We start from the raw sequence: 15,637 nt of genomic DNA, 5'->3' as shown, positions 1-15,637 counted from the left end.
CTGAGCTGCGCGCTGACTCAAAACACACATTGAGTCACTCAAAATATTGAGGGTGTGCAGTGAACATTTTTTACCCTGCCAATTTCAGACCAGCCGAGAGATCCGACGATATCGACATGCCAATGTGCTTACATCATGTGAGAGGCAGCTTGAACTCGATCCTCTCGTGAACGTGCACACCACAGCTGGCCGGAAGTGAACATTTTTAGTTTAAAAAAAAGTTTTAAATATGATCTATTTCTTACACACACACAGCGTTTTGCTCCAGAAGATATTAATGAATCCACTGGAGTCGAACAGACTTTTATGATGGCTATATGTGCTTTTTGGAGCTTCAAAATTTGGCACCCATTTACTCTTATATTATGGTCCTACAGAGCTGAAATATTCTTCTAAAAATCTTTGTTTGTGTTCTGAAGAACAAATAAGGTCATTCACATCTGGGATGGCATGAGGGTGAGTAAATGATGAGAGGATTTTCAGTTAACATTCACTTTCTTTATTACCCCCACCCCACCAAATCTCTGTTAAACTGATGTGTTTGTTGTGAACTGAGAGAGTGAAGAGTGTGTCATTGTTCTCTGCAGGTTAGAAAATTGTGATGTCACAGATGAAGGTTGTGCTGCTCTGACTTCAGCTCTGAGATCAAACCCCTCACACCTGAAAGAACTGTATCTGTCTGTGAATAAACTGAGAGATTCAGGAGTGAAGCTGCTCTCTGACGAACTGAAGAATCCTCACTGTAAACTGGAGATACTGCTGTAAGATTTCACAAAACTCTCAAATCCTCCTTCATTCTCCTTCTGTAGTAAATAATCAATGATTTAACAATAATGGGGAAAAAAACATATTGAAAACAGAGTTCTCTCAGATAACTGAATATAATGTTGCTTTAACTTTTCAGATTGAGTCCTAATTTTACCCTAAAAAATGAAAAATCTGTAATTTATTCACCCTCATGCAGGGGTGGAAAGAGTACTGAAAAATAATACTCAAGTAAAAGTGCTGTTACTTAAAAAATGTAGTTTGAGTAAAAGTACCCGTCCTAAAAACTACTCATGTAAGTGTAAAAGAGTAGCTCATTTAAAAGTACTCATGAGTAGTGAGTATTGAGTACTGAGTTGCGAAAGCTATGCCCCTTTATAATAAAAACTCTATGCTGCAATTTAAAAATGTAGCACACATACCGTAATTTACATTTCCTTTTTTTGGCTGTTTGCCAGAAAGAATAAAAAATATAGGTATTTTATAGGTGTTTGTGACTGACAACTTTTAAAATACATCACTTATCTATAGCCTAGTTTCCATCCACTTTTCGCACTATTTTGTTATCGACAAAGTGAAAATGCGTAAAAAACAAATTGCAAAATTTGCTGTCTTCTGCCCGTTTCCATTCAAATGGCCTTTTATCTATAAAAATGGTGTGCGTGATGACGTCATGCCTAAAAAAAAAAACGCTTTGTCGCATAAGTTTTGGTTTATCGCAAAAGAAAGCCCTTAAGCCGTTTCCATACAGAAATGTATTTATCGCTAATTTGCCTCCCAGATGTCCCTAATTTTTTTCCTCCAAAGTTTTGGTAAAATGGGGAGAATTACTGACACAATTCATTGAAATTAACCAGCTAACTGTCATTTTAATTTCACAAATAAATGCAATCAGAAGATGAGGAATTGCAATCAAAAGGGAGCAGTTGCCCTCCTGATAGGACTGTAATATCGGTCAAAAGCTCATTTTCTGAAAGTTTACTCAGCATTGGACAAATAGTTTTGATAGTCTTGAAAAAAGTGCAGAACATTCAGAGAATGTCATTCAGCCGATTTGTTTTTTCGTCTGCAGAACAGGGTGTGGCTAATTTAATTTAAATTTAATTTAAGGCATATATAGGTCTAAAAATATTTTTAAAAAAAACATTTGTTTGGTCATTTATTTTTTTAATTTAATGCTTTTTTCATTTGGTAATTTATTTTATTTAATTCAGGGAATTTTACCAGCATTTTTGTTTTAAAGTATAAACATTAATTTAATAGAATTGGGCTGTTAGTGTTCCAAAAAAGCGCACTGAAGCTTTTCTCCTAGTGTTGTGTATTTATTTTTTATTTAAAACATCTTTGTGCACAGAAATTATATGTTTTTTTGTATTGTGGGCTAATTCCGTGACTTCCGTCTATTATTTTGAATGGTGTGGAAAAGCAACTTTAATAAATAAACGGATGTCTACCATGATTTAATTAATCACAAACAGTGGCCATTCATTTGTTCTCCGTGCACTTGTCGATGTGCATGATACGAGATATTTGTGTTGGCAATCCTGGAAGTGTTATGTTTGCAGTGATCGGATCTATATGCTGTTGAGATCAATCCATAATCACGTACAATAAATTGGCTTTCAAGGATGTATACTGTCGTCATGATTAACACAGGCTAATGACTGGGGTAAATTCTGTCATATGACACTACATTTTTGCGTTAATGCCAATTTTCTCGACAAAAAGTGTTTCCAGACCAGTTTTTCGTGACATTTGATGTATCGACATAGAGTTTATGCGCTAGAGTTAAACGGAAAAATATTATGTCGGCACTTGTGAAATTTTAGCGATAATTTGCGTTTCCATCAGCTTTATTTTGATGCGCTAAAACTTTTTTCGCAAAAAATCCTTGGATGGAAACTTAGTTTATGATACTGTAAACACTACATGAATCTGATTTTAAAAACTAAATAAAAGGGCGACATGATTACAGAAATGAGAAAATGAAAAAGTTATTTTCAATATCGTAATGTATGAAACAATTACATTAAAATAAATTTATGTGTAGGGTCTAAATTTCCCTTAATGCCGACTAAGAGAGTTATTGTTGTGCATAAAATGGTCAAAACAATGCAAGGAATGCAAAAAAAAAAAAAAAAAAACTAAAATGCAGGGTCACTTGGCACTTCTTGTCCCTCACAATAGAGGTGGTAGAGCAGGTGTTTGGTACAGGGGCCACATCGGTCTTTAAACGAATAATTCACACGAAAATGAAAATTCTCTCATCATTTAGTCGCCCTTATGCCATCCCGGATGTGTATGACTTCAGCAGAACACAAATGAAGATTTTTAAAAGAATATTTCAGCTCTTTTGGTCCATACAATGCAAGTGAATGGGTGCCAAAATTTTGAAGCTCCAAAAATCACAAGTCAGCATAAAAGTTGCCTAATCCATGTGCCTTCAGTGGTTAAATGCCTGTCTTCAGAAGAGATATGATAGGTTGGGTGAGAAACAGATCAATATTTAAGTAAATTTTTACTATAAATTCTCCTCCCTGCTCAGTCAATCTCCACTTTAACTTTCACTTCCATCTTCTTTTGTTTTTGGTGATTCACATTCTTCATGCATATCGCCCCCTACTGGGCAGAGAGAAGAATTTCTAGCAAGACTTAAATATTGATCTGTTTCTCACCCACACCTATCATATAACTTCTGAAGTCATGGATTAAACCACTGGAGTCATATGGATTACTTTTATGATGCTTTTATGTGCTTTTTGGAGGGTCAAAATTTTGGCATCCATTCACTTGTATTGTATGGACCTACAGAGCTGAAATATTCTTCTAAAAAAATGTATTTGTGTTCTTCTGAAGACAGAAAGTCATACACACCTGGGATGGCATGAGGGTGAGTAAATAATAAGAACATTTTCATTTTTGAGTGAACTATTTCTTTAAATAGCACATGCGGGGGGGACATTGTCCTCCTTTTGAGACACAATGTTCAACATTGATTTAGTTCTTGTATCTTTTAAGCCAAGAAATAGTTGTGTTCTCATTCTAATGCATGTTGCATAACTTTCTGAAGTTTGTGACTGATGGAATATTCTGCTGAAGTATTGCTCCACAAATGTTGATCTTTATAAAGGCTAAGCATAATTATAAATTATTTGATCATCTCTACTTTCCTGGTAATTTATCATACAAATTAACACACTCTCTACATTAGGGGTTGGTATTATTAAAAAACTAACAATGTTATTAAAAAATATTATTATTAAAAATATCACTGTTTTATTCTATTACATTAATACTTTTAAAGCTACTCAAGTTATTCAGCCAAAAGTAGTGAGTGGTTTTCTCCTTTCCTTGTTATTGTTGTTTGATTAATAGCCTTTATATGACATAGCCTACTAGACAGTGCTCAATTCGGTTACATGTACACTTCAAGTCCAACGTTTTGATGCAAATACGATTTTTGTCCCACTGTTTACGTTCACCTTAGACCAAACCGACTGCGTTTACATTAATGCCTCATCAAGATGGGCATTGGCGGAATTATGACGTGTATTTGACCATTTAGGTGAGTTCCCCCATTAATGCACAAACATTTTCCATCTGTCAATCAAACAGCACGCAGCTACTGATGCCAGGAAATAAAAAGTCAATCTTTTATATTTCATCTAGATCAACCAACCAGTGGTTGTCTTGCTATCTTGATCGATTAAATGAACACCCCTGGTCTAGATGTAGAACATAGACCAAGTATAGAAAATTACTCAAAAGTTTATCATCGATATTGAGGACATTCTCTCTCTCTCTCTCTCTCTCTCTCTCTTCAGATAAACTTCAAGATTGTTTTATCGCCCAGGCCTTTTGATAACATTGCATTAATCTCTCACATCAACCCAATAATCTCTGTGATAGTTAAATTACAGTCTACATTATAGACACCGAATTTAATAAGCAGAAATCTGAAATTTACCTCGATATGTTTCTTCAAATTAGTGGCAGGATTAATGCTGATATCTGGCCTGAGCAAGTTAAACTCACATGACACGATCAAGCAATTGGCCTTTTTTACTGCGAAAATCCCTTTCAGTTGCTGCCGTGATGTTCAGGTGTTGAACTGTGTTTGATGCATCCTCCACACCCGTTGGCGCCAGATCTGCAGCTGCCGTTCAAGTTTTTATGTGTGATTTGATTTGATGGGAGTCACAGACTCTCTCTAGCCAATCACGTTGATAGATAAAAATAAAGTCAGGACAGGGATGTAGCGAACACAGACGGTGGGAAAACAGCGTATTAAAAGTACAGTTACAGCACTTCATATGTACTCAAAAGTAAAATTCTAACATTTTTAAACTACTTAAAGTACAATTCCTGGGAAAAACTACTTAATTACAGTAACATGAGTATTTGTAATTCGTTACTTGACACCCCTGCCCTCATGTTTGGAGAATCCTCACTGTAAACTGAAGATCGTCTGAGAGTCACATGATCTGATATTCTGACATACGGCAATAAAAAACTGACGATACAAATTTTTGTTGTCGAATATTCGTTTGATCTCATTTAACATGAGATCATATGAAACATTAATGATGATGTGTGAGAGAAACACTTCAGCTCGAGTGCATGATAGAGGAGAGGAAGAAAACAGCTCACAGTCCGGACACATTACAAACTTTCCAAACAGCTTTAGGTGATGTAGATCGCAAAATTTGAGGGAATTATACAAAAATGCAATATAAGTAAATACAGAAGCATTGTCGTAATGAAATAAAGCAGAGGTGGAGATTGCGTTCCGCTGAAGATAAACTTGCATGTCAGATAGTGATGTCCAGTTCGTGAATGAATCGTTCTTTTGAACCGGTTCTTTTTAGTGAACGAGTTGAACCAGTTCACCAAATCGAACTGAATCGTTTGAAACAGTTTGCATCGAGTCAACACTGATCCACGAGTTACTCTATCTTAACCTGTCTCTTGGATGTGCCTGCCACTCCGAATCAAAATGAGCCAATAACCGGGAGTAATATGATCATAGAACTGGTGATATCTGCTTTTGCCAACTCTTCTTTGCAATTAACTGCTCCAACTAGTTCACAAATTGGACTGAACGCTCGGGTCGCAACAGTTCTCGAGTCAACAGTACTCTGAACTGAGAATCGCCTCTTTCGGAGGTGTCTGACATACTGAGAACCGATGAGGTGTGACATCGAGCATGTTTGTGATTTAAGTGGCGAAATTTCTGTTTCTGATGTATTTTGCTGAACAACAGAAAGTGTAACAAATAAAACATACTGGAAATATGTTTATGACTTGATTGTATTACCGTTTTATCAACGTATGAAGATGATTCAGTCTACAGTTCTCGAGTCAACAGTACACTGATCCGAGGACAGCAGATCTCGAGTCAGCAGTACATTGAGTTGATCACAGCAGTTTGCAAGTCACCAGTACACTGAACTGAGAATTGCCTCTTTCGGACATAATTCTGAGGAGTTCTCGGTGAGAACTGCTGATCAGTGAGCAGCTGATGAGCATGCGTGAACCGAGGACTTGAATGAGGGGCTGAAAAGTTTCAGTCGAGAGATGTAAACAAATTTTTCTGTAGAGTATTGCGCATGCAGATTATATCTGAAGTTGTGATTAGCTGCATCATGATTTCTGTAAAAAAGCGTGAGTTGATTATGAATAGTTTAATCACTTTATATGCTTTAGGCATGTGTAGAACATCCACGTTTGTATATCAGTGTCAGTATTGGGTGCTTTAGGTGCAAAACGTTAATGTAGGATGTGTTGTAAGATCACTGAATGAAACACTGATGACAATAAACATGCTTATTATAACTTAATCAAATCAAATTCAATAGTCAGCAATATGCACTTACATATGGCTTTATTGAAAGTGTTTGTGAGTGTATTCTACGACGCCGGCGTATTAGCATTATGTATAGTGACACATAATGAACTGGTGAATCGGGTTTTCGAACCGGTTCATTGAAACGAACTGTCCGAAAGAACCGGTTCGAGGAAAAGAATCGGACTTCCCATTACTAATGTCAGACCTTTTTTAAAGGTGTGGGGTTTTTTTTTTTCCCCAAACCACTTAAACGCAAACCACGCCCGGCAGTCATGACTAAACCCTCAGGAACATTTTCATTGGTCATCTCAGTCACAGTGCTGATTGGCCACACACAGTGTTAATCTCATCAATGAAATCACTGACGAAAATGGCACAACATTTTAGTAAAGCATATTGTTGACGAAAATGTGGCAAGATAAAAATGATACTGTAAAATATAAACAGAAGAAGAAACATCTTGAGAATCTGTATATAGAAGAAGATATTAGACATGGATTCATATAATACATTAATTCTCCGCTTGAGCTGCTGAGTTGAACGCGCTGAACACCGACATAATGAACCGCTTCAAAACGGGGTAAAAACCTCATTCAAACACATCTTATTTATTGAATACGCAAAAAAAAAGAAACAACAACAACAGAAAAGAGGGGCTTAACACTGAGAAACTGAAACTTATGGATGGAAAAAAAAACTCCATACATAAATTTATTGCTAACACAATACAAATATATTTTTTTTAAATCATTTTTCTGTTCTTTAATTTGTTCTTCATTCTTTAATAAAATCTTGCAAACAGTATGACTTTATAACATGCAGTCCTAGCCTAGAATTCATAACACAGACTTCATACGATGAAGATGGAAAAAAAAAAAACTCACACTGAATTCTACAAAAACCAAAAAGTAATTCTGACAACAAAATGTTATTTAAAACTACCGGCAGGTGCATCTTACCATTTGTCGACATCACATACATTCACAATCTTTCTGAAATCTGAACTATTCACAGGTGACTACATGATTGAGATGACCAATGAAAACGTTCCTGAGGGTTTAGTCACGACTGTGGGGAGTGGTTTGTGCTTCAGTGGTTTGGGGGGGAAAATCACACGTCTTTAAAGGATACATCCCGGCGTTATATATTTAATTTATCCTTAAAATTCAAATAATGAGGCGGGTCATGTATATAAGCACAAACTGTAGAACTGGCATTTTTCTGCATGGTCTGTGCCGCTTCTGTGAGTCGCATGAAAAACAGCACATGAGAGTTTCACGCCGGGTTCACACATCCTCCGTATCGAGACATGAGCAGGCGGTCAGGTTGGGCATTCACATTGGCTGCGTCTCTTCTGTCAGACACAGTTGCGGCTCTGTGCAGAAAATAAAGTTATCTCTGGGTTCCTACACCAAACATTTTCTTTCATAAGACCATAACGTAATTTTTTGAGAGGGGGTAATTGATTACTATAACAAATTTGGTCTTCATTAAATCATTTGTACATGAGTAGAAGGACAACATTTACAACACAATGATAAATAATTTACAGATAGACCCCAGCCCACACAGTATTGGGTCCTTAATCGTCTGCATTTAGTCAGAGAAAAAAAAACTGTTTTCCTGCGTCGAGAGTTTGCATCCAGCCCGACAGCCCATAAATGATTAAATAAGTAATAACATTCAAATAACGGCATTTTTTTGTTGTTAAAACACCAGAAAAGGAAAAAAAAAAAACGTGTTATGTAGACTATAGGACATGAAGACATACTGTAAACTAAAATATTAACTTACTATCTGCACAAATCTGCTGAAGCTACTGTATCCCACACCTTTTCCTTTGCTAATAAATCCTTCTATAATAAATGCTGAGGATTGTACAGCACTTTGTAATTCTCAACCTCCACAATCAGTCGGGTCTCGTCCATTATGTGTCCATGCAAATCTGAATGAGGTCAATTGTTGCTTCAATGAAAACGTCAGTCATGTGTATTTGTTTATATTTATCAGCGAACTTGGTCATGATCAGTTAATGTAATAAAGCCCATACATCCCTATAGCCTACATAAACAGCCAAAAGCAATGCAATTTATTCTTTTTATTTATTTTTAGCTTGTATTCTGATTGTACAGTATTGTAGTTTTTTTTTTATTTGCTTTTGGTTATTTTCTATAATCTCCTGATTATTTTTTATTTTCTACACTCGAGCCGCTGAGTCCAGCGTGAGTCGCACGGCAAAAATAGGCTCAACGCTGAAACTATCCGCTCACTGCCACATCTGGGACGTGTCACCTCGTGACTGTTAATATGGGCGCCGAAATGAAAAGGCGCCGCTTACGCCCCGCTCACGGAGGATGTGTGAACCCGGCGTCAAACTGATCCCGGCTGATTCTCGTCCCTCCTGTGCGCTAATGGACCCATTTTCACAGATGTGTTATGACACGTTTCTGCCTTATTTAACAACAACAATGCAAATGTAGAAATCTTTTTTTATATTTCCAATTTTATAATTAAAAATATTTGGTGTGAATTTATAACATTGAACTTTGTATTATATTACCCTGGAATATGTTTTAAAAATCGAGATACCACAGCTGTGATGAGACTTCTAACAGCTGTTGAGTGACAGAAAATTTAGCCTATTTCTCTCTTATTATTGCTGTTATCCAGCGCTCTATATTTTTATCTTCCTTTGAAAAGTCGTGAAAGTGTATAATAATATACTGTATGTGTCATGGTGTATATCTTATTGTGAAGAAATCAGTGATACACAACTATCATGAACATTTTTTGTGAGTTAAAATGGATCAAAATCAAGTGAACAAAATGGTGAACGAGTCTTAACCCATTACACACTGCAACTAAATCTTTTTTGGCTTGTTTTTAAGACTTCTTTAAAATATTGTTTATAAGAAAAATGTGTTTTCAGAGAATATAATGTTGAATATAATATTTCATACTTAAATATTTTAACATATCTAAAAATCCTTAAAACAAGATACATTTACCCCAGAAACAACATATAAGACATTTAGACTTGCTTTCAGAGAATTTATCTTGAATATATAAGTGTATTTTATCTTTACTGCACTGGCAGAAGTTTAAACAAGTGAAAGAAATACACTTATATACAAAATACTCTTATATTCAAGATACGATCTCTGAAATCTTATATGTTGCTTCTCAGGTAAATGTTTCTAGTTTTAAGAATCTTTAGAGATTTTTCAATGGAAAATAAGACAAAACACTTGATAACAATAAGATTTTACTTACTAAATTAAACTATAAAGGAATATTCCGGGTTCAATTTAAGTTAAGCTCAGTCGACAGCGTTTGTTGCATAATGATGATTACCACACAAATATACACTACCGTTCAAAAGTTTGGGGTCACTGAAATGTTTTTCATGATCTTAAAATCCTTTTGATCTGAAGGCGTTTGCTTAAATGTTTGAAATTAGTTTTGTAGACAAAAATATAATTGTGGCAACATATTAATTTAATTACAAAACAAAAATATTATTTAAAACAAAAGTTTTTGAAATGGATGACTTGGACCGAATAATTAAGAAAAGCAGCCACTAAGTGCCCAACATATTGATGGGGAACTCCTTCAATACTGTTTAAAAAGCATCCCAGGGTGAAACAGCAAGAAGTTGGTTGAGAAAATGTCAAGAGTACATGTCTGCAAAATCTAGGCAAAGGGTGACTACTTTGAAGATGCTAAAATATAACACAGTTTTGATTTATTTTGGATTTTTTTAGTCACAACATAATTCCCATAGTTCCATTTATGTTATTCCATAGTTTTGACGAATTTACTATTATTCTAAAATGTGAAGAAAAATTAAATAAAATAAAGAATGAGTAAGTGACCCTAAACTTTTGAACGGTAGTGTATTTTGACCTGTCCCTCCTTTTCTTTAAAAAAAAATAAAAATCTTGGTTCCAGTGAGGCACTTACAATGGAAGTGAATGGGGCCAATTTTTAATGTTAAAATACTCACTGTTTTAAAAGTATAACCACAAGACATAAAGGATATGAGTGTAAACATGATTTTTAGAAGAAAATATTTCAGCTCTGTAGGTTCATACATGCAAGTGAATAGTGATCAGACCTTTAAAATACGGAAGCGCTGTGTTGTTTACAACAGAGGAGGAATGTTATACAGAAGCTGAACTGGTTTTGCTATAGATTTGTATTTGTATCTGTTTCTTTTTTTAAATGGTGCTTGTGTGTGCTGATCCTCAACCTACTGAAAAACATTAGATTACATCTGCGGGTATCATCACAAGAGGAATGACTAACTTTACACAGATTCACTATCAATGATCCTGAGCTGCTCACTGGCTCAAAACTCCCATTGAGTCACTCAAAATATTGAGGGTGTGCAGTGAACATTTTTTACCCTGCCAATTTCAGACCAGCCGAGAGATCCGATGATATCGACATGCCAATGTGCTTATGTCACGTGAGAGGCAGCTTGAACTCGATCCTCTCGTGAACGTGCATACCACAGCTGGTCGGAAGTGAACATTTTTAGTAAAAAAAGGTTAAATGTGATCTATTTCTTACACACACACAGCGTTTTGCTCCAGAAGATATTAATTAATCCACTGGAGTCTAACAGATTTTTATGATGGCTATATGTGCTTTTTGGAGCTTCAAAATTTGGCACCCATTTACTCTTATATTATGGTCCTACAGAGCTGAAATATTCTCCTAAAAATCTTCATTTGTGTTATAAAGAACAAATAAGGTCATTCACATCTGGGATGGCATGAGGGTAAGTAAATGATGAGAGAATTTTCAGTGACCATTCACTTTCTTTACATTTTTATTTCCATACAATGAAAGTGAATTGTGACTGAGGCTGTTATTCTGCCTAACATCTCATTTTTTGTTCATCTGAAGAAAGAAAGTCATATAGGTTTGGAACAACACAATGGTGATTAAACAGGGATGGACTGGCCATTGGGTACAACGGGTGGGCCGGTCAAAACGCTCAAGGGGGATCTTACCCCCACCCCACCAAATCTCTGTTAAACTGATGTGTGTGTTGTGAACTGATAGAGTGAAGAGTGTGTCATTGTTCTCTGCAGGTTGAGAGATTGTTATGTCACAGATGAAGGATGTGCTGCTCTGACTTCAGCTCTGAGATCAAACCCCTCACACCTGAAAGAACTGAATCTGTGTAATAACAATGTAGGAGATTCAGGAGTGAAGCTGCTCTCTGATCTAAAAGATGATCCGCATTATAAACTGGAGACACTGCAGTGAGTAGTGATAATTAATATAATCATATTTGAATTGATCTCCTTAATTATGTTTCTTTTACAGATGAATTGTTACTTTTGTACTATAAATGTATTTAACTCTGTTTAATATGAGTTTGATTCATTGATCTGTGAATATATAAATGATATTTTCAGCTCTTTCAGTGTCTCTGTGTATGTGATAAACAGATTTGAGTTGTTTTCTATTGATTACTATTAAATAGAGTTGTAATGATGTTTGATTTTTAAATTAGTATCTCTCACAGATAGTGCTAATAGTTTGTTTTGAAGTTTGTCTGATATAGATAATGAAGTAATATCCCATACTGCACATTTGACTTTGTGTGTTTTAGGTTTTAGATGGACGTCTCTTTGAGAACTGATTGTGAACAGTAATGATTGTGAAGAAAACAGAGACGTCACAGTCAACAGAATCAACAGAGACAAACTGACCTGACACACTGATGTGTGTAACTTTACACAATTATTCAGAACACCTGCTGAAGTGACAGTGAAACAATGAAACCTTTTGTTTCTTCCTCAAGTGACTTTTATGGGTCAATGACAAATAAAGATGTCTAAATGGGGAAATCTTTTAAAACTCCAGTTTAAAACACATGTATCAAATTTGTATAAATGTAATCTTTGTATTCATATTGGTTTTGAATTATTTTGTGACGTTTTAATGTTTTTTAATGTTTAGATTAAAACTATTATATCAACATTTCAAACTTTTAATGAGAATTTTTTTCTTGTTTACAATCTCCAAACAGTTACACCACTTTTTTTCATTAAAGCTACAGAAAAAAGAAAATATCAAACTGACTTTGAATTCTGAAAAGAGAGGTGCGTTCAAGTATTTTATGTGTGAAATTCATTTTAATGTATCTTTGAGTAACTTGATAGATCCGGAAACAAAAAAAATACATTCAAATTGGCGTTTCTTGATTAAAGCCAACAAACTGATGTTTCCTGCAGGTCATTTCTTGATGTCTGTAATTTTTTTTTTTTTTTTTTGTGATTAACATTTTTTATTGATTTATCTATTAAATAAAGCAAAACATATACAAACAGAATAGATATTTAGTCACCACTATTACCCCCCCCCCCCAACACCCCAGTGGTCACATGATTATAGACACACACACACACACACACACACAAAAAAATATATATATATATATTTATATCACATTATCCACTACACCTCTCTCTCCACTGTCCCTCACCGACAGCGCTCCAAAAAAGCCATATTTGCCTGATTACCCCACAAACAAGTCTAAATTCCCCAGTCTTCTGGATGACCCCTCTTCAAAAGCTGCCACCCTGTCCATCTCCGAACACCACTCCTGAAATGTGGGCGCTCCAGCCGACTTCCAACCCCTTAAAGCTATCTGTCTGGCGATCATAATACTTGTTAGGACCAAGATTTTTGTGTGCTTATTCTCCATATTGATGACCGCCCCATCGCCTAAAATAAAACTCTGAATCTTCAACCAAAATTCTTGGATCTTAACACACCCCCAAAAGACATGGGTTGTGTCTCCATCTTCTGAGTGACATTTCCAGCAGGTGGATGTGTCTTTAAGACCAAGCCTATACAATCTTGAGGGGGTCCAACAGAATCTATGTAAAATCTTGAATTGCATGAAGTGCAGTCTTGAATTTCTAGATGCAGACTTAATGTTTTTTTTAGAATCCTAGCCCACACTCCCTCCTCCAATACCAAGTTTAAATCTTTCTCCCATAATCTCTTGAGAGAAGTTGAAGCTCTGTCCCCCATACTCTAAATTAGCAGGGAGTAATACACTGATGCCTCACACTGAAGCAGTAATTGCCTCTCCTAGAGTATCTGCTGTTTTAAGGGGGTGTAAACTACTCCCTAAAACAGTACAGAGCAGGTGGTGCAACTGTAAATACTTACAGAACTGAGATCTGGGAATCCCAAAATGTTGAACCAAATTTTCGAAGCATCTCAACACTCCACTCTCATATAGGTCACCAAGTGTAGCAACCCCCCCTCACAATCCACTCTGACCCCTATCCAGAGTAAAATAAATTGAAATTAATCCATTTGTTTGTACCGCCGCTACCGGGTGTCTATAAAGTAACTTAATCCATCCAATAAAAGCATTCTCGAACCCGTATATTTCCAGAATCGTAAAAAGATAATCCCATTCTACCATATCAAACGCCTTTTCAATGTCAAGTGAGATGGCCGCGACCAGAGTCTGATCTTTCGCCACTGACCACATGATATTGATGAAACGCCTAATGTTATCAGAAGAGCTGCAGCCCGAATAAACCCCACCTGATCTATACTGTATGTACAGTTGCAATCAAAATTATTCAACCCCCCTGACCAGTAATAATGGTGATGTGAATTAAACCACATCAACTAAAATCTCAGTAAACAAAGTAAGTTTTTAATACACATTTGAGTGATATTGAGAACAAAGAGTTCAGTTTACCCAAATTTTAAAATAAAAAATAACTAATTCTTTCCACAAATGTCATGTCAAAAAATATTCAACCCCCTAAAGTCAATCATTTGTGGAGCATCCTTTATCCTTAATAACAGCAAATACATGTTTCAGGTAAGTGTTCTCAAGCTTCGGACACCTCTCTATTGGAATATTTACACATTTCTCATGAGCAAAAGCTTCCAGCTCATTGACATTCTTTGGTTTCTGTGCTGCCACTGCTTCCTTGAAATCCCAACAAAGGTTTGCAATGGGATTTTAATGATGGACTGAAAGAACCATTCAAGGACATTCCACGACCTATCCCTGAACCAGATTTTGGACAACTTGGATGTATCCTTGGTGTTATTGTCTTGCTGGAAGTTCCAGTGATCACCGAGCTTCAATTTACACACTGAAGGCATCACATTTGTGCCAAAATGGCCTGATACCTGAAAGAATCCATGGTGTCAGTCACACAGTCAGGATAGCTGTTTCCTGCACCCCCAAAACAGGACTGACCCACATCCGTGCTTGACTGTGGGGATGGTGTCGTTCTTGTCATCACCTTGCCTTTCTTACTCCAGATGTACTGCTGACCCATGGGTCAAACTCATTTTCAGTTTAGTCCATAAAACCTTCTTCCAGGACTCCACAGATCTTTCCAAATTCTTTAAATATTCAAGTCAACATTTCCCTTGGTGGTTTTGCTTTCTTCCACACCCAAGAAGGTTGCTGTTGTACCATATTTTAAAAATGTATGAATGGTGCTGCCAACTTTGTCTATTAGAAATTGAAGTGCCTTGGAAATGTACTTTTAGCCATGGTCTTTTCTTATGTAATGAAATAATCTCCTCTTTAATTGCATTTTTTTGCATAGAAATCCATTTTTGCTTGTGACACTAAACTTAAATAAGTACCATTATAGAGTGATGGCTTAATTTTGTTTTAAAACAATTACTTGTGTAGCCTTACATATTTAAGAAACAGCTACATGCAATAAGGGTTGAATACATTTACATTTATGCATTTGGCAGACGCTTTTATCCAAAGCAACTTACAGTGTGCCCTTATTACAAGGACAGTCCCCCTGGAGCAACCTGGAGTTAAGTGCCTTGCTCAAAGACACAATGGTGGTGGCTGCGGGGATTGAACCAGCAACCTTATGAGTACCAGTTCAGTGCTTTAGCCCACTACACCACCACAATTATGACACGGCTGCATTTTTAAAAGTCCTGCTATTTAGAAATATTAGGTTATATATTCACACTAGGACTTGAATGTGT

At 36.0% G+C, this 15,637-nt stretch overlaps 1 protein-coding gene across 7 annotated transcripts in view; it reads left to right on the top strand.

Annotated features, from left to right (window-relative positions):
- Positions 1-12,644, top strand: part of LOC127420852 (NACHT, LRR and PYD domains-containing protein 12-like) — a 135,924-nt gene extending 123,280 nt beyond the window's left edge. For 2 of the 7 annotated variants that reach the window (XM_051663421.1, XM_051663420.1), the window contains 3 exons: positions 588-761; positions 11,716-11,889; positions 12,243-12,641. In XM_051663421.1, the coding sequence (XP_051519381.1) occupies positions 588-761; positions 11,716-11,889; positions 12,243-12,249 (355 nt within the window). In that variant the 3' untranslated portion in view covers positions 12,250-12,641. Of the gene's footprint in view, positions 1-587; positions 762-11,715; positions 11,890-12,242 lie in introns of all 7 variants that reach the window. The other 5 variants (XM_051663419.1, XM_051663426.1, XM_051663424.1 and 2 more) reach the window with 5 other exon arrangements.
- Positions 12,645-15,637: the final 2,993 nt, after the last annotated feature.

The sequence above is a fragment of the Myxocyprinus asiaticus genome, chromosome 30, assembly GCF_019703515.2.
Source record: "Myxocyprinus asiaticus isolate MX2 ecotype Aquarium Trade chromosome 30, UBuf_Myxa_2, whole genome shotgun sequence".
Taxonomy (NCBI): Eukaryota; Metazoa; Chordata; class Actinopteri; order Cypriniformes; family Catostomidae; genus Myxocyprinus; species Myxocyprinus asiaticus.
This window is presented reverse-complemented; position numbering and strand designations above follow the sequence as displayed.